At 40.2% G+C, this 18,508-nt stretch overlaps 2 protein-coding genes and 1 long non-coding RNA gene across 4 annotated transcripts in view; 1 reads left to right on the forward strand and 2 right to left on the reverse strand.

Annotated features, from left to right (window-relative positions):
* Positions 1 to 414: 414 nt before the first annotated feature.
* On the reverse strand, positions 415 to 13,784 carry guk1a (guanylate kinase 1a). 2 transcript variants are annotated; one of them, XM_080778140.1, is made up of 7 exons: positions 13,655 to 13,784; positions 7,227 to 7,340; positions 6,999 to 7,040; positions 6,679 to 6,914; positions 5,761 to 5,845; positions 4,584 to 4,669; positions 415 to 3,654 (listed from the first exon to the last, which is right to left on the reverse strand). In XM_080778140.1, exons 1-7 carry the CDS (start codon positions 13,767 to 13,769, stop codon positions 3,616 to 3,618), a joined length of 717 nt encoding a protein of 238 aa, XP_080634266.1. In that variant the 5' UTR covers positions 13,770 to 13,784; the 3' UTR covers positions 415 to 3,615. The 2 variants fall into 2 exon arrangements, with proteins under 2 accessions (XP_080634266.1, XP_080634267.1); XM_080778141.1 differs by lacking the exon at positions 13,655 to 13,784 and adding an exon at positions 12,221 to 12,526.
* Positions 415 to 18,508, reverse strand: part of LOC308325602 — a 276,903-nt gene continuing 258,809 nt past the window's right edge. The window contains exon 2 of the long non-coding RNA XR_013965047.1: positions 415 to 936. This is a non-coding gene — a long non-coding RNA (uncharacterized lncRNA). The remainder of the gene's footprint in view (positions 937 to 18,508) is intronic.
* Positions 13,276 to 18,341, forward strand: cUnh1orf35 (chromosome Un C1orf35 homolog). Its single transcript, XM_080778139.1, has 8 exons — positions 13,276 to 13,515; positions 14,090 to 14,243; positions 14,363 to 14,408; positions 14,498 to 14,580; positions 14,845 to 14,917; positions 16,740 to 16,819; positions 17,146 to 17,262; positions 17,741 to 18,341. The coding sequence occupies exons 1-8, from the start codon at positions 13,419 to 13,421 to the stop codon at positions 17,997 to 17,999; spliced, it is 909 nt and encodes a 302-aa protein (XP_080634265.1). The 5' UTR covers positions 13,276 to 13,418; the 3' UTR covers positions 18,000 to 18,341.

Genomic DNA, 18,508 nt, shown 5'->3' on the forward strand with positions numbered 1-18,508 from the left:
TGTTGGTACCATTAGGAGAGACAACAGGCACATGTTGATTAAAATAACAATTCTTCTACATTCTAATTGTGTAGACTTCTTGTAAATTAAGCAATTCAGATGACACTCGAGTGTAAAATAAAACCAAATGGTTCATTTGGTTTCATTTTACACTCTCAAGAGTTAAAAATCTATTAAGGGTGCATTTGGTTACCAACTCTCCATCATTTAGCTGTGGACCACCTGAAACACCCCCAAAGGACCACTGGTGGTCCCTGGACTAATAAATTAGGATTCATAAAGATAGCAGATCTACAAGCTTGCAACATGACAGGGAAGAACCATAGACACAGACAGGGAAGCTCCATACTGTTGGTGACAGCGAAGAACTGTAACACATATACCATTTCTTCTAGAGTGACCATACATAAACAGTTACAGTCTTAATACTTGACTTTTAATGCACTTCAAAGATAAACATGACATATATTCTTCACAACTGTGTAAGTCACCGTTAATGTAACCACAAGACGACATGGTCTTAAGATAATGGTAACATTTCCATGTTCAAGCATTTCAATTGCCGCTTTACATTGAAGTTGGGTGTTAACATTGTATAACAAGAACATCTTTGCCCATAAGGAATGGATTGAAATGTAAAATGAATACAGTCAGGACAATGACAATTCTACTCAAGAATGAAAATAAGCCATCAAAAGGTGGGAAAAAATAGATTGAATAGTTTACCTCAATGGGTACTGTAGCCTTCTTAACCCCATTTAGACCTACAAAGATTCTACAAATATCTTCTAAATCAGTAAATCCTGACAGTTTAATGAAAAACCTGTTTCTATGTCAGTGGTTCTCATGTCTTCTTAGTTTATACACGATTCATGATAACTACTTTTTATATATGCAATGTATTGCAATGCAATGTTTTTGCTTAAATGTAAGTCACTCTGGATCAATCAAGCGATTTTTCAAAAATAGCAGACCTATAAGCTCATGAGCTTGTAGATCTGCTATTTTTCAATAGCTAAAGTATAATATGCTTAAAACACCAAAAGGGGTTCCCGCCCAAAATGCGTTAAGTACAGTAGTTTGTCTTGTGTGTTTGATTTATGTGTGTCACACAGGGTATGCATCGGTTCGTCGCATATACAGTATATGTATCACGGTTTCTTTAAAAAGCTCTTTTGTCAAGTCATTAAAGCAACCCACTGGATATCGATTACATAGTACAGTCTAAACTTTAACATAACTTAAGAAATTATACAATATAAAAGTTTTACAAATGTACAATTTAACTATAACATAACAGAGTTAAACTGTTCACAGCTGGTCTTAATAAAAAGGCCTGCACGTTATATACTGTAGTTATTGTAAATCCCTATCGAAGATTGGTGGCCATTACACATTTGTTTTACATTTTTCAACATTTAAGTTTTGTTTCTGACTTTCTCGTCACCTACAGTAGGTATTGGATGTAATCCTACTACAGTACAGTACGGTACATCACTTAGATTTTACCCGGCCTCACACTAGTCTCAAACCAAACTTCAAAGGCAACATGTCCACATTACTAGTAGATTATGGAAAGAGTTAAATATTTTATGACAATGTACCAGGCCTGTACAGCCAAGGATTATTCACTAGTTGGAATCCTTGTTTCTCACTGCTACATTACCATCTACACTCGAGTCTAGAGTGTAGAGTGTCTACACAGCAACCACTGTGGTCATCTGGCTGGCTAATGCAACCTGTAATATTCACTACAATGGAATCCAACACCACCCGCATAATGTGACTGGTCATACCGGTACATTACAGAATGCCTCTGGTGTTCACAGTAGCACAACTACTATGACTTAAAGCAGCACAACTATTTGCCACTATCTATGACCTAAGTCCTAACCTAACCAGTTTATCCAGTTGGAGTGAGACATGAAGTTGTCTTTTGTTACTTTGTGAGAAATCCATAGCTAGGATGGCTAACAAATGGGACAGAATTACTTAAACTGCCCGTTTAAGTTTAGCAAATAATCTACTTTGACAAAATTATAAAGACAATAAATCTTAAACACCATCTGGAGTTTATGTAGAGGCGTTCATCGCCAGGTACCTGGCGATGCGATTACACATCGTTTCCGAGGGTCACGATGCGATTAATCCTGATTAATCCCGATTAATTGGGCTACGTTACGATTCGATTAATCCCGATTGATCCCGATTAATCACTCACTGTTAATCACTCAGTTACTGTGTGACTAATAAACAAAGTGCTTTCTAATGATTATGAATATATATATTCTTTCACAGTGCATGTTTTTAACTCAAATCTTTGCTTCTGGGGGGGTCCATAGAAGAAAATATTTTCAGATGGGTGTCTGTGGCCAAATACAGAACAGTAATAAGCAGTTTTCTTTAAAAAAAAAAGAATGAGTTTGTACAAGCATACAATAAATATATATTAATAATGACATAAGATGTCATGTCATAGAAATACATGGGCAGGATTTCGGTTGAGGTCAGCAGCACTCTGTCAAATTGCCTTTATTCTTTGTTAGGACAAAAAAGGTGCTTTTCTTTGTTTCCTTATTCAGGGATTTCATTTTCAGTTACTGAAGTGTCATTAAGGAAGCTTTGGGGTAGTTATTGAGACTATTATGTTGCACCTTTGTTTGTTTGCACACATTAAGGAGCATTTGGTTTAAAGTATTTTATAAGTGTATGGCAACATTTTGGATTCTATGATGTTGAGGGGACACGGGAACTCGATACAACTCACAACGTGTACAAGACCATATTGCCCACTGACATCCAGAGATGCAGTCAAGACAACCATCCCGATCCCGAACACACGGACAGCTGCCCATGCACTCAGAAAAGGCGACTAGAATTACAAAGTCCATCGGCACTTTTATTGCAAAGGATTTACGTTCACATTCGGTCGTGGGGAGCGACGGATTCCGGGCCATGTTAGCACTTTGGAGCCACACTACATCGTCCCATCTCGGCCACATTTCACAGGCGGTCGATGGTGTGAGTTTTATCAAGTTCTCGTGTCCCCTCAACCTCATACAATCCAAAATGTTCCCTTTCTGTCATCTTTTTTCTCTTCCCCTCCGCGTTGGTAACTCGTTCTGTTTTGGTTGTTGAAAGCTAAAGCGTGTGCGAGCGCTGTGTGCGTCACTCTAAACGGTCCGGTACGACGACGCAGCGCAGTCGCAGATTAGTTCCGCCCTTTTGCTCCGGTAAAAAAAATACATTAAATAATCGATGTTTGACATTTGTGCATCGATGAATTATCGCCCATGATGGCATCGCGATTAATTGACTAATCGATTTTTTTCCCCACCACTAAGTTTATGTGTATAAAATAACCATTAATGAAGTTTTGTGCGGACATTGTGTCAAAAAATAAAAAATAAGAACCTTGTAGGCCAAACGAGTTAAAGAACTAGATACAGTAAATACTGTGATTTACATTTCCTCTGAAATGTGTGTCAAATATAGTTTTAGGTGTTGCCGAGGATGCCGTCTGAATTCACTGGCCACCACCTGACGGAATGTCCAGAACTGGAATGGAGGCCTGCTGCACTTTTGTTAAAAAGAGTTCAGGGCTCTCAGGACTCTCTATGAAGACATGTCCACCTTCTTAACGCTGGTTATTTCCTGGGGGAGATAAAACTTTGTTTCACATTTTCTGTTTGGCTGTGGCCGGTAGGTCTGTTCATATCAGATTTGGGGACACCTCAAAACATAATCCTGGTCAATTGTTTCAGTTTTAATCAATGCTCATGGATAATAAACGGCATGTATCCATAACAGTAACAAACTGTAGCAGTAGAAAGTAGTTATCCAGCTGATTCTTCCCCTCAATTATGAAAGTAGGAAAATAAACAGTTTTTTGATAAGTGGCCTTGATATAAGCGTGATACTAATACACTGAGAGTTGTCCCAATATGGGAAAATTACAGACGTGGCAGAGAGAACTTCACCTCTTCCTGCCAATTAATAAAACCACAATTTAACCAAACAATTTAGTTTTATAGCAGCTTCCTGTTTCATTGCTAGTCTTGTAACCCATATCATAATGGCTTGTCTTAATTGTAATCCCTCAAATACCCTATTTATTGTACTGTATTGATGTTATAAGCCAGCAACTATATTATTCTTGCATTTTCATGACTAGAGCGGTGCCCGTTGGGCAATGGCCTACTTGGAACGATGCAAATTGGAAATGCATGTCCCACCCAGTTATGTCTGTGTCCCTTTTATGCCCATATATGAAGTTCTTTGTCAGGCATGCCCAAATATGGATTCTATGGAGAATAGATGTCAGAACATCATGTGATGTCAGAACAGGCCAGCTCCATATATGGAGATATTAGGAGTGATCAAGGCCAGAGCCTGGACAGAGGCTTTTGTGCTGGTTCTGGACAACAGTGTATTCGACGGACTAGACACCGGGCACTGCACTCCCTGTGGGGGTACGTACATAAAGAGAGGTGCACAGTGCAAACAGAGGTGCATTTATAGATAGATGGTATTTAATACAAGTTTCGGGATATGTGTTTGGGCTATCCTCACTGGTAACTTACCTCAAGAAGAGCATCTTTTAACTTGGCATAGGCATCCTCCAAGTTATCATTGACAATGACAACATCAAATAAGCCATCTTCTTTACCTGGGAGGAGAAGGCGGGATGGTTCAGCAACACAGCCCAACAAGTGAATCAATGTTTTGACACTAATTAGCCCGCGGAACCCCATTTGAAGAGATATACCAGGGACCCCCATAAGATAAGATTTCTATGGTTTAAGCCTTAAGCCATAGAAATCTTCTCTTATGGGGGTCTTAGGACCTTAAGGACCTGAATTAGGCTACAGCGCCCCAGTTAATGGCATTTCTCTCTCAGAGTGTACACTTTTTTTTCACTCATTTGCACACTCTTGAGTTACAGACCCATAAGGGTCCATTTGGTTCCTAATTATCATTTAGTTGGGGAGCCCCTGGAACTCTCTCACTGGCCCCTTTTGTGCCCATATATGGAGCTGAGTGGACCTGGCCCCTTTTGTGCCCATATATGGAGCCGAGTGATTGCTGATGCAACACACTCCATATTTGGATAGCGGGACAGACAGACACACACACACACAGACATGATCTGCTAGGTCTCATAGTAAGTGCTCACTGAGTTCGCAATCACTGCGTTCGCAATGATTGGCTGCCTCCTAGCGACCTTACTAGTGAACTAGTCATGATTGCTGCCACCAGGCAGTCATGACTAGTATCAATAGAGCACCGAAGTCTGACGTCACTTTCAGTAGAGGGCGTCAGTCCCCAGGTTCATGTATTTGTTTAGTTGCATTGAAATCGCCATAGGAGGATTTTAAGATTGCTTCATATAAGAACTGTGTTTGAAAAATAGACATGTCACCCCGGCCGCTTCACTCATATGGATATGAAGAATCAACTGACTGAGAGAAAACGCTAATGTTACTTCTGCTGAATTAGTTAGATTTTCGCTAGAAGCAGACTGTATCATATATGAGTGAGTGACTGTTGCAAACGATACAGAGACACCTCCCTGACAATAACGCCGAGACAGCTTGTTTATTTTTGGACCACAACGCTTATAGTAGACGATATTAAGATCACCCCATGTTATTCTCCATAGAAAAATTACTTCCGCGAACCAGGGGAATCGAAGGGATGAGCCAGTTACGTCAGGACTTCGGTGCTCTATTATTGTTAGAATAACTTTTGAAGACTTACTGATCTCCATGTCCACCTGAGCTGCATGTAAACGCTTTTGGAGACTTTCCTCTGACTCGGTTTTTCTGTCTCTTAAACGCTTTTCCTGAGAAGACAATAAATAAAATATTAGGATAGCAGGATAAATTTCACAAATCGGTGCAACAGTTATTTTAACCCATTCTGACCTGAGATCAGATTCATACGAGGTTTCCACTGGACACACACTGGTCTGATGAACCCATTCTGACCTGAGATCAGATTCTAAAAATGTCAGTCGCTCTTCCAATTTTCAAAAATAGCAGATCTACAAGCTCGTAGCGCGCCACTCGGTGGCGCGCTATGAGCTTGTAGATCTGCTATTTTTCAATAGCTAAAGCATAACATGATGCCGACACCAAAATGGGTTCCCGTTCAGAATGGGTTAGAAAAGAACAAATAACTACATTTGCTCTGGTATACATACAAAGACTAATAAAAAAGTACAGGGTTTTTAAAGGTTCTATATTGTCAAAATCTGTTTTGTTTGCATTTGTTTACAGGCTAAAAGAGTGACTTTGAGAGCCGTTTCACTTTACAATGCAAGTTAATTATTTCTAATCAATGTACAACTATGTTAGATTTCATTCCCACCTTTGGAGTTGCATCATGGCAAGGCGACTACACAACCCTAACCTCTATCAAAGTGTCCTTGCTCTAGGTTAATCAATTCATTGATATAAGTAAACATTATTCTATTAAATCGAAAAAGTAATCAATAGAATAGCTAGGAATTGCATAGATAAAAATATCGATTCATGATAGCTCTGCAAGACTTGTGACAATACTCAAGTCCTGCACAGTTTACTGCATATGCTTTTCTACGGTATACATGAAACGCAACACCATGTTGTATCACCGACATGGATCCACAGAGACGGCATGTCCTTGTGTCCTCACCAGGATGTTCATGGACGGAGGTTGGATGGACACATAGATGGGCGTCAGGTCTGTCCCCTTGATGTTCTTCACGCCCTGCATGTCAATGTCCAGTATGCAGATGAGGTTCTTGGCCTGGACATCTTGCACAGCAGCTTTGCTAGTCCCATACAGGTTTCCTGAAAATTCTGCGTTCTCAAGGAACTCCCCGTTGCCGATTGCAGTCTGCATAACTTCCCTTGTAACGTAATGGTAATCTGCGATGGGAACAAAATAGACATACTCAAATCTTTAGCCAAAAAGGGCAATGACTTGAAAGAAGGAGTCACAGGAGAACGTACCTTTGCCATTCTCTTCGCCAGGTCGAGGATTTCTTGTTGTATCTGAGGAATGACATATGGCTTAGAGATTTTTGTAGTTTTGAACAGTCAAGAAAGTTCACAGAAAAACAGAGACCTAAATCAACGAAGCAAATAAGATCCAGGCTAAAATATATGCTCTTACTGTATATGTTCATAAGAACACGAGTCATGCGTCAGTACTATCGTAGTTTACACAGGCACACTTACGTGACACACTGAAGCCAAAAACACCATTGTATTCCTTCATGAGCTTCTTAACCAGCGTGCTTTTCCCTGCCCCCGATGGGCCACTGAGCACCACAGGCCTGGGACCAGCCATAGCTTGAAGAGAGGAGAGAGAGACTGGGTTAAGTGGATGCAAGTAGAGAGCAAAGTGAATCACTGGGCAAATGGGAGGGAAAAATACAAACACTGGAATCTTAAAACATGTGGGTGGAGTTTGACATGACATTTGCAAAAGCATGAGTCATGGTGCATACTTTAAGCCTTTCTCTGAGGACGCTTTATCATGTGTGATAAACACAATTAACAATAGAAAATAATCAGCAGTTTCCAGATACTGCTGAACCATCGCTGATGATTTCCCATAAGACCAGCAGAGACAGCCAGGTCCTCTTGTTAACAAGGTGCTGTCATGGAACAATTCCACCTTAATTGGGGTCCAAGGTCCAAGTTTGTTAACCTTAAACAAAAGGGTCTGATCTGACTGTGCAACTTTTACGTCAAACCATTTGGCCAACATATCATGCCCCATTAGAAATAGTCAACTCTCTTCCAAAACAGATTCTCAAAATAGGAGTCTACTCTGTACTGACTGCAATGAAAGCCAGAGACAAAAAAATGCTCTGAACTTCTTAAAAGCAAGTCCAAGCTAGCCAAGCGCTTCGACAAACCCAACTGGGCATCCTAAAAACCCAACGAAACATTCTAACTACCATGACCAAATCAGCAAAAAGAAACTTTATCAATGATAAAGCAGGGGAAAACAAAAACAATCCTTGGGAGCTCTGGAAGCTACTAAACAACCAAGGCTGCGGTCAGAAACTAAAAACCAGGTTTACAAACATAAACATCAAATCGATTGACATATGACAAGCTTGACGTAGCCAACTACTTAAACATCTTCTTTACAAACATTGAAACAACGCTGGTTAACAAACTGCCCTCCCACTCCGGGAGATTTGGTGTAGAGCACATCTGGTCGACAAAAAAAAACCTTGAAGACCCTAACAGGGGCCCTCATACAAGGTTTCTTCGACTATGCATGCACCTCTTGGTACCACAGCACCTCAAAACAAGGCTCCAGAATTCCCAAAACAAACACCAGAGGGAGCTCAACAAACCATGTGCAACCCAGATTTGGCACAAACGAGGGACTAAATTAATTTCGCTCCTATGTGAAAGTGTATATTTGTAGGTCTCTAAATGTTATGATGAATTGAACAAGGTGGACCCTTTTGTAAACAAGTGTAGGTCGTCCACTCGCAGTTAACAGTTTTTTGTATCGAGTTGTGCTTGAAATGCTTGTAATTCTGCAAACTGTTAATAAATACTTCAATCATGTATTGCTTTTTACAACTTTTGCCTGTCCAGATTATTGAACCACTTGATAATTAATCAGATAAAGTATTTCAGCAGCCTGAAGAATCAAGTTATAAATACGTTGTCTCTAGGCATTGTCCTTACCATTGTGTGAGAAAGTTGGGGCAGATCTCAGCTATAGATGGTATTTTAAAGAGATGGGAATTGTATGTGTACATGGAGTGTAGAGTGTAGCCTAGCTTTTTGTGGCATACCATGTAGGTTGTAGGCGGGGACAAGACGAACAGAGAGAGAACCAGATGATGATTACACAGCCCTCCCACCAGTTATCTTGACTTGCACCATCCACAGGCGCTTAATATGCAACCTTGATTTGGACACCGGTGTTTAAAAGGAACCAGGGGGCTGTAGGCTTTTATTTACGTTTACACCGGCCTGCACCGGACCATTATTTGGTTAGAGTTCCTGTCGAGCATGTTATTTAAAGGGACACTTAATCCTTTTTGCAAAATGGCATTTAGAAGATTTAGAACACTTTCCTGGCGGTCTTTGTGTGTGTAATATGTGGTTTTAGATATTTTTGATTTTAGCAGTGTCCATGAGATCATTCATCAGACACTGGGCCCACTTCCTTCCTGGACTACAATTCCCATAATGCTTTGGTGCACTGCTCCTCCTTAGCACACATTTACACGCAAAAAGAACCCCAGGGAAGTGTTGTTTTTTTTTGCAAAATCGGCGAAGTATCCCTTTAACTAAATACTCAATCCAAAGACACTGGAAGGCTAAAAATACCAAAGTGATTCCATTATCTTTGACCAAACAATGCTAAAAATCAATGAATTAAAACCATGCCTCCAAGCAAAACAACACTGATGCAGTGAGGTTGCAAGGTTTGCAGGTGCAAGTGACAGTGCCATTCTTCTCCACAGCCTCTTGATTGTTTACTCTAAACAGCAACGTGATGGAGTATTCATCTCCGGTGTCATTTCTCACTTCACTTTGTAGTTGTTCTGTCCCCTGTACCATGTTGATCTGTTCCTGTATTGTATTGTATTGTATTGTATTGCGTTTGTACATATGCACACATGGCATCAACGCATGGTGTTGTGTGCAGGCGCCCTACACTTTGTCTTTCTTTTATCTGTATTGTACTGCGTTTTTGTATGGACGTAGTGTGTGGTGCCTGCACATATGCACACATGGCATCAACGCATGGTGTTGTGTGCAGGCACCCTACACTTTGTCTCTTTTATCTGTATTGTACTGTGTTTTTGTATGGACGTAGTGTTGGGTGCCTGCACATATGCACACATGGCATCAACGCATGGTGTTGTGTGCAGGCACCCTACACTCTGTCTCTCTTTTATCATTCATTTTTTAAGAGCCTGCCCAGGGACTACAGATGAAATTTAGCTTTGGCTAACTCTGGCCCATTTACATTGATGTGAAAACTGACATGTTGATTAATGAGCTTTGTCCCTGTCAAATAAATAAATAAATGGAGACCCCGTTAAGGAAAAGTACGTATGGGTGCGTATCGACTCATCGGTATAAGCCAAGTACATCCTTTTCGGAACCTTGTCCTGTTGATCACTAATGATGTCCTCAATGAATGCCAACCCTTTATTTCCCCTCACTGTATGTTTCTTTTCCCTTTTTACCTCCTTTATGATGAATTCCTGTTCTGTTCTTTGACTGTATAGAAGTGTCTATTTGTACGTCTCTAAATGTTTTGATGATTTGAACAAGGTGGACACTCTTGTACACAAGTGTAATGCTTAATTGGGTCATCCACTCACAGTTAACAGTATTTGTATTGAGTTTGTGCTTGAAATGTACTGTAATTCTGCAAACTTGCACAAGTAAATATTTCAATCAAGTCTTCCCCACAGAAAAATCTTAGAAATGAAACGTAGAATCACTATTTTCAAAGACAAATTCATATCATAGTTGCTATTTTGGAAGCCAGTACATGATTTATGTCCATAGCAGTCGCCGTTCTTTTAATCAAGCAAAATGTTCCTCTTGTCTTGATATTTAAGTGCCGAGAGAGATTCCTAATTTCAATGGAGCATGATTGTTGATACTTGGTAGGGCACTTATAGACAAGTAAAGGATGCTTTTTGGGAGGTCACAAAGAAATATTACAGGAACAACATTTCAGGGAAAACAGTGTTCACAACTTTGTTTCCCAACACTTATGGCTCACATGGCCTGCAAACAATTCCATAAACATCTTACAGTAACCATAAAAAGAATAATAAAAAGAATCACTCCTGTGTCAAGTGAGGGGCGCTAATATATTAAAGTCTAACTCATAATTAGGTGATGCAATTGTGATGTAAAACAAACGGTGTCAAAAACAAACAAACAAAATTTCCCTTCATCGTCAATGGCGTTTTCCTATATACACACACACATGGTTTAATAGTGGTTTTTAGTTCAATGTTCGTTTTACAAACGCCATTGACAATGAAGGGAAAATTTACGTCATATTGTCCCTCATTACATCATCATATTGTCTCTTTATTGTTAATGGCATTTAATGTTTGGGTTGGCACCGTTTGTTTTACATCACATCACCTAATCAACATGAGTTAAACTTTAATATATTAGCGACCCTCACTTCACACAGGTGTGATTTTAAAACAAACATTGAACCAAAAACAAACATTAAACCTGTATATAGGAGGGGCTAGCGCACCTCAAAAATTGGCAGTACTATTTAAAGGATTCATGGGTGCATATATATATATATATATAATTTTGAGTATAATGGAAAATTTGTTAGGCCAAGAGGTAATATAACATACCGTTTAAAATAAATCTGACATGAAGCCGTTGACCTGACCCGGCTCCAGAAAAATGCAGCTGTAATGTTACTTCTAATTCTCACACATTTCACAGCAAATCTCAACATTTCTAATCTGACAAAGGGCTCTATTATAGAAAATGTGGGACATGTGACTGATGTGAATTCATGTATGGGTGGGTTCCAATTAGAATAAAGACATTGGATTACATTACAACAAACCTGTGCATTGAATGGTATGCAACTGATCTTAGTCTGTAACCAATTAAGAAATCTGCTATAATTCACTTCATGTGAAATCCGTTAGGACTTAATTTGAAGTGTGTTGCTGCAGACAGATGCAATTTGGCAATTTTGTCACAAGACAAAACGTACAGTATACAGGACAGGTTCCACATTAATCACATGCCTTTCACTTGTAAAACTGTGACGTGACAGGTCAGTCAAGATGACAATGTCTTAAAATATGCTCAACAAAAACTGTGAAAATAAACTCTCCATTGTCCATTCCATTGCATAGTCATAGTCATATAGAATAATCTGAGTTAGAGCAAATAGTGCAGACCTAGCTCTGGTCCATAGCTCTAATGCGTTGCATTTGAATGCATTTAGAGCTATGGATCAGAGCTCCAAATGATCAATTTAAAGAATGTGTGCTTCAGATAATCATAAATAAGATTTAATCATAAAGTGCCTATCGGGTAGCGTATCAAATGAACAAAATTAAACAGTTGAATCAGTACATCTCAGACAGCATCATTGATTTTCTAGTTTAGGTTATTTGCAATAATAATAATGGCTGAATTGGAAAATATCAACTAACCGCCTTCCAGACAGTTCCTACCTGAGAAGAGTCGAGTTGAAATGTATCTCATGTACATGAACATTAAAGCTTTTTTAAATCCAAGGCTTTAGCAGCGTTCCTAGAATTGTGTCTCTCTTTCCTGTGCCCAGTCTCCTCGTGAGAGCCATTACAGACAGAGTCTAACGTCATCACGTCATCGGAGCCACAGCAGCATCAGTACCCATTAGCACACAACTCACTGGAAACACACAGCCAACACAACTACTATGTGATCAAATAGTTTGATCGCCGAGGCTTCATCGTCAACACCATTAATTCACGCTTGCTCTCGCATTTCAGTCATTTCTAGGATGCGGATGATTCGGGTTTTCAGAACGCCCGAAAGCGGAAAAGAAACAAGTGTGTGTGTGTGGGGGGATAACCTTTTAGCAAAATTGTTCTTCTATTTTACCTAGCTATCTTGTATTCCAGTTGTTTTAGTGTTTTGGGGCGGGGATATCTGCCATGGCTTTAAGTTCTCAGCCGTTTAGTAGAAACGTGTAGGGTAAATAAGAGTTCTAAATATAGTAGGTAAAAGAGATCATAAACTAAAACATCAGCGTTGTGACCGTGGCATATGTTGTGACGCGCACGCGCAGAAACTAGTGTTGCCGGATTTTGCGAGAGAAATAAGCAACCGGGTCCATGAAAAGAAGCCAACAAAATAGCGATGAAAAAGGCTGATCTACCAGCTTTATCTACCATTTTCTATTATGAAAGAAACTGGAATCTTGTTTGAAACATAAAACAAATCTGGTACAGGGTCACTCACTCCGTGGCACATTTTCAGATGGGGGGGGGGGGGTGCATATTAATGTGTTGGTCCTTGATTTGAGAACCACTCGTTTAAACTGCATTATGAAACAAGGCCAACATAACTACACTTTAGAAAATAGAAATAAGCCCTTAGCCCCCCCTCCGCCAAAATAACCAAAAACAACAACCACTAATATTTACAAGAAACTTTACAGGAAAAACAAGCCCAATGTCACTTAGAATAAGCAGACACGGCAACACTAGAGCAGACACGCATGGAATAGATCCCACCTCGCGAGATTATCCTTCCATGAAAAAGAGTCAAGAGAGAAGTTACTAAAGTTAGCTTAATAGCAGCCAGGCCTGCTAGCTAGCACTGTGGTACCTACCTACTCTACTGTGGTACACGTGTGGGAAAGAACCGTATCTACGCGACGCAGACATGTTTGGCTCCTCGAGGTCTGGAGGAGTTCGGGGAGGCCAAGACCAGTTCAACTGGGACGACGTGAAAGTCGACAAGCACAGAGAAAACTATCTTGGTGAGTCGACTGGCGGCTAGCACTTAGCCCGGCTAACTCGCTAGCATCCCGGCTAAATGGCCAGAAAGACCAACCAAAGGCAGTTAGTTGTTCCATCTGTAAAAGAGCAGTCATAACGCAGTATGCCACTTCGTTTTACCTGATTCTGTACCGTTTGTACACCGATCCCGCATTGCAATGGTTCCAGGGGCCGCAGCTTCTGTACAACTGGGTTGACTCAATGAAGTTTGCTGCCCGACACACACTACTGACATCAATAGAAAACTTGCACGAATAGATCACACCAGCTGCTGGTCCTCTTGTAAGATTGTGCCAACCACTTCCGTGCACGCGCAGATTGTTTTGAGTGCAATAAATAGTTATAAGCTTACACCCTATTTATGATTGTTGTTGATGATGTGCACCCTATGGAGTTTGACCTGAGAAAGTGCAACAGAAACCAATACATTTAAAACCGTGATGGAGGAATTCAACAAGTTGCTTTAGGGAATGTTTACTCTGGTAACTGGACTATAAAATGCTTCTTATAATCAAAACACTACCATAATGTCATGTGCACTGTTACCTCTTTTAGGGAACTCATTAATGGCACCTGTAGGGCGCTGGCAGAAGGGCAAAGACTTGACATGGTATGCTAGAGATAAACAAGGTGACGTAAAGAAGCTGTCCAGAGAAGAGGAGATTGCTGCTGTGAAAGCTGAAGAGCAGGAAGCTTTGATGGCTGCCTTGTAAGTGTCATGACTCGCATCATGTAATAATTGTTGAAGGAAGGATGTGTAATGTGTACACACATCACACATGCCCACACACATGAATCCCTGTTATGTATATTCCCCTTTCTCTTTAGAGGACACAAGAATATAAGGAGACAACCCACTGGCCTGACCAAAGAGGTATTTCCCTTTTGTCATTTAGGCTTGCTTTGGTTTTAATTCACTTCTTTCCGTCACCCAAGCCTGACATTGACTGTGTCCCACACCAGGACTTTGCAGATGTGTGTAGGAGGGAAGAGCCTGATGGTGAAGAGAGAGATGTGGACCGTATCTCTGGCCTAGGAAGCTCTGGGTGATTGTTTTTAAAAACGTTTTAGTATCACATAGTAATGTTTTAGTTGTTTAAATTACCTCCGTCAGAGGAGATTATTTTAATGCTTATGCATGTCAGGGGCAGTTAGAGCTAAGTAACCCTCAAAAGCAGCGGTTCATTTGTCCTTTTTTTTCCTGAAGCAAAAATAATCCTCTTGAAACTCAAGTAGAGGAGAAGGGGTTCTTCAATTGAGTGGACCATGATTGTAGGGTACTTAAGTTACAAGTATGTTTCTGTCCACAGTGTTACGTCACGGAAAATTATGCTCTCCCAAAAAGAGAAGGAGGCTGCTAAACTTGGCTTGGCAGTATTCACAGTAAGTTTCTGGTCCTCAGACACTTAAAATGTAATATATTGTTGTGCTCCTCATTGACTTACATTGTATGGTGAAACGGCTCTAAAGTTACACTTTTTTAGTGTGTAAACGAACACGAAGTTGATTCAGACAATATGAGCATCACCAAACCTCATGCAGTTTTTTAATACAAATGTTAACTTCCTCTTGATTTTACTATTTGAAGACCTGGATCCAGTCCGGGGTTTCTTCCTAATAAAAATGGCAAAATCAACAGGAAGTTAACGTTTTTATTAAAAAAACAATAGAAAAACAGTATGAGGTTTTGTGATCGTCTGAATCAACTTTGTGTTTGTTTATGTACTAAAAGAGCAAGCAACTTTGAGAGCTGTTTCAGCGTACAATGTAAGTCAATGAGGAGCATATTTTGAATGATCAATTTCTAAATTCTAATCACTGGAGCAATTATTTTTGATTTCTTGTCCACATTTGGAGTTGCATCATGGCAAGGTAACTATACAACCCTACCAAAGTCTACCAAAGTGGTCTTGCACTTTAATTTCAGAAGATAAGACAAAATGGGGGTCGATTCAAACCCGGGTCTTGCATGGTGCATACTGCATATATATTATAGGAATAGGTCATGTTTGAAGGTAGTCCGTTTAGCCCATACCCGAGATATTGTTCTTGAGATATTGATGCATAATTAACTATGCAAATACAGGTCCGTGGGCTAGTAAACTGTCTACATTCCAAATAGGTGATAAACATTTTACAACATGGTCAACTAAAGACTTGGCAAGTAGATGATATTCGGCTCTATTGACAGGACCTTTTGTGGTGCAAATGCCAGTAGACGGACAGCTGTATTTTCTTTGCAATTAAAAGCTTAATTTCCTTAATTCTAAGTTTAAGGGGAAAAGGGAGGTGTGTTGCAAGCTGGGAAGTCACAAAGCAGGTCTCCTTGCCCACGTCACTGTGCGTGGGTGCGCACAATCCCACTGAAGAGGGAACCACTGGTCACTGTCTGAGGTGCTGAAAAGAGTTTTACAACAAGACGTTTGTCAAACTATCTTCAACAGGACCCATAGTTTAGGAGACAGAAAATGTAGTCCTGTAGTAGTTATTGAGGCAGATTTGTAGAGTGAAGCTAGATGGATGCCAAGTTTCTTGTCAATCAGACTCACAGCTTAGGAGTTAATTATTAGGGTCCCCATCAGACCAATTGGGGTCATAATTGTTGTGCAAGTAAAGGCAGAAGAAAAGCCAGCTTAAAAACAATACAGTTTCAGCCCATTGTACTCCGAATTAGAAAGATTATGCCCATCACGTATGAATGCATTTGAGTGTATGCGTGATAGGCATTTTCTTCCCAGGTATGCCATTATAATGTTCCCTAAAGATACAGAAAACATAAATGCACATTTCACAAATTATGCAGATTTATATATTGCGCGGCGATAAAGACAATTTATTTTATTCATATTAAACTAGACTTTTCACTGCAAATATAGACGTCGATCTATATTGAGGCATTGTCTATATGAATAGTTTTGATATTTTCTTTTATGAAAGGACTGGGCGATATGGACAAGATCAAATATCACAATATATAATATACGCCTATAATTTTCCTTCAGAGCGTAGGTTTTTTGTAGAATTGAGCTCAGGTCTAAATGGGTTAATTAATGCAGCCTTTAAAATCAGGAAAGATTACACTTAATATCACAATATTGTAATATCCCTGAATATTAGTATAACACGATATATTATATCGCAGTAATAATTACACATGAATTTGTCATTAGACAGTTTAAGCTGAAACAAGGGCTTTTCTTCACAGCACCACAAGACTGAGGGTCGCTCCGAAACTTCAGCCAAAACAATGGACGAGAGTCTTGAAACGGAGGTGAAGGAGCAAAGGTGAGTACATGCAGAGTAATATCGAACACAAAATGCACCTGTCCTGCATATTGTCGCTGTGTGGCAGAAACCTTTCATAAATTAATGCCCTTCATTGTTGGGTTGTGAAGTAGAAAAAATGGCCAATCTATAAGTTCAACGCATTACGACACAGTGAGCGTGTAGATCTGCTATTTTAGAAGTGTTTAAAAAGGCGCTTGGTTGGCGGAGGGTGTGTAGAGCCCAGGATCACATTAGATCGTGGGATAAAAATAAAAAAAAAGGGTACACACGAACTCTCAACACATGCACTTTGCTTTAATTTAAAATTTAAATGTATTCTTCAGGCATGAGAGCAAAAAGAAGAAGAAAGAGAAGAACAACAAAAAAGAGAAAAAGAAGGAGAAAAGGAAGAAAAGGCAAAGAAGAGACTCCACCTCCTCAGAATCCGATGACAGAAAGAGGTGTTGTATTTCTTGCAGTTGGAAGAACCTGGAGTTTGAAATAAGCCAAACATCTGGTGATGCATGACAGAGCACTAGAGGGCGCCAATGGACTGTCAGAGACTTGTAGCATTAGCCCATAGCCTATTTTCAAAGTTCTGCTGGAACTTTGGAAGTGATAAAAGTTCAATCTATTAATTTAGTTTGCTATATGTGTGGATAAAGCCTAGACTTGATTCTAGAAGCCATATGCATCAGTGGTGTTCGGTGGATGAAATGTTCAATTGAATTCACCAAACCTTTACTTTTATTAACTGTACTTTGCTGTGGAGGAAAAGGAAGCGTATTAATCTGCAAAGTCCATTGATATTTCTGTTGAGTGTCACAATAAGTCCCTCAGGAAGCGGCGTAGTGCGTACTCGCAGCCCTCCCACCAACTTTACTCGACCCCCCCCGCCGGGTCCCAATCATTGATGGTTTATTTCTTTCTACTCCCCAGGCATAGAAAGGACCACCATCATCATAATCCATCATGCCACAGTCAGAGTGGAGCCAGACCCCATGACAGCCATTCAAGGGGGGGGGCAAAGGCCGAGCGCCACGGCTCCCCCCCCTCCGATCGTCGCCAGCAGCGGCGTGACACAGACTCGTCCGACAGGGGGTCCCCTGTCCCCCGTAACCGTGCCAGCCACAAGGCGGCCCCTGCTGCTGCCACACAAAGCCACAGGCGGCGCCATGACACAGACTCGGACGACTAGTGCCCCCCCTCCCCCCCCCCCATCAGAGACACGCGGATAGAGCGCTCCTATAATAGGACCTCATTTGCCCTGGACAGGACAGCCCACATGACTGTGGATGGAAGTGGGACAATCTGTATGACCAGCAAATGTTTTTAACTGCATCACACGGATGTCTCTTTTTTTTCTTTTTTTTTAAAAAATTGTTTACCTACTGTTGCACAAATAATGATGTCTGAAATGGTGTGATATTATTTTTAATTTTCTATTATTATATCATGATAGATGTTTTGTCTTACGAAGTTGAGCTACATGTTTTGTTTTGCAAAACGAGTAAATTAAATAAAAATTTATAAATCTGAATGAAGTTATCTTTAATTACATTATTATAAGTAATACTATTAGAGTTGTACTATTACTCGAACGAAAATAAAAGCTTGGGGGGGGGGGGGGGGGAGATGCAATGCAAATGAAAGACATATACTGTGTATCCCTATTCCCTGACATAATTTTATAGCTAAACGGACAGA

This window comes from Protomyctophum bolini (assembly GCF_963924005.1).
Source record: "Protomyctophum bolini genome assembly, chromosome: 12".
NCBI lineage: Eukaryota > Metazoa > Chordata > Actinopteri > Myctophiformes > Myctophidae > Protomyctophum > Protomyctophum bolini.

What these genes read in the sequence shown, in the direction of transcription:
- cUnh1orf35 (XM_080778139.1), top strand. Translation starts at nt 13,419, where the DNA reads ATGTTTGGCTCCTCGAGGTCTGGAGGAGTTCGGGGAGGCCAAGACCAG. An exon ending in TCTGGCCTAGGAAGCTCTGG is followed by an intron (nt 14,581 to 14,844) that starts GTGATTGTTTTT and finishes TTCTGTCCACAG; the next exon opens with TGTTACGTCACGGAAAATTA. An exon ending in TTGGCTTGGCAGTATTCACA is followed by an intron (nt 14,918 to 16,739) that starts GTAAGTTTCTGG and finishes TTTTCTTCACAG; the next exon opens with CACCACAAGACTGAGGGTCG.
- guk1a (XM_080778140.1), bottom strand. Translation starts at nt 13,769, where the DNA reads ATGTCAGTAGTGTGTGTCGGGCAGCAAACTTCATTGAGTCAACCCAGT. An exon ending in TTTTGGCTTCAGTGTGTCAC is followed by an intron (nt 7,041 to 7,226) that starts GTAAGTGTGCCT and finishes GTCATTCCTCAG; the next exon opens with ATACAACAAGAAATCCTCGA. An exon ending in TGGCGAAGAGAATGGCAAAG is followed by an intron (nt 6,915 to 6,998) that starts GTACGTTCTCCT and finishes TTCCCATCGCAG; the next exon opens with ATTACCATTACGTTACAAGG.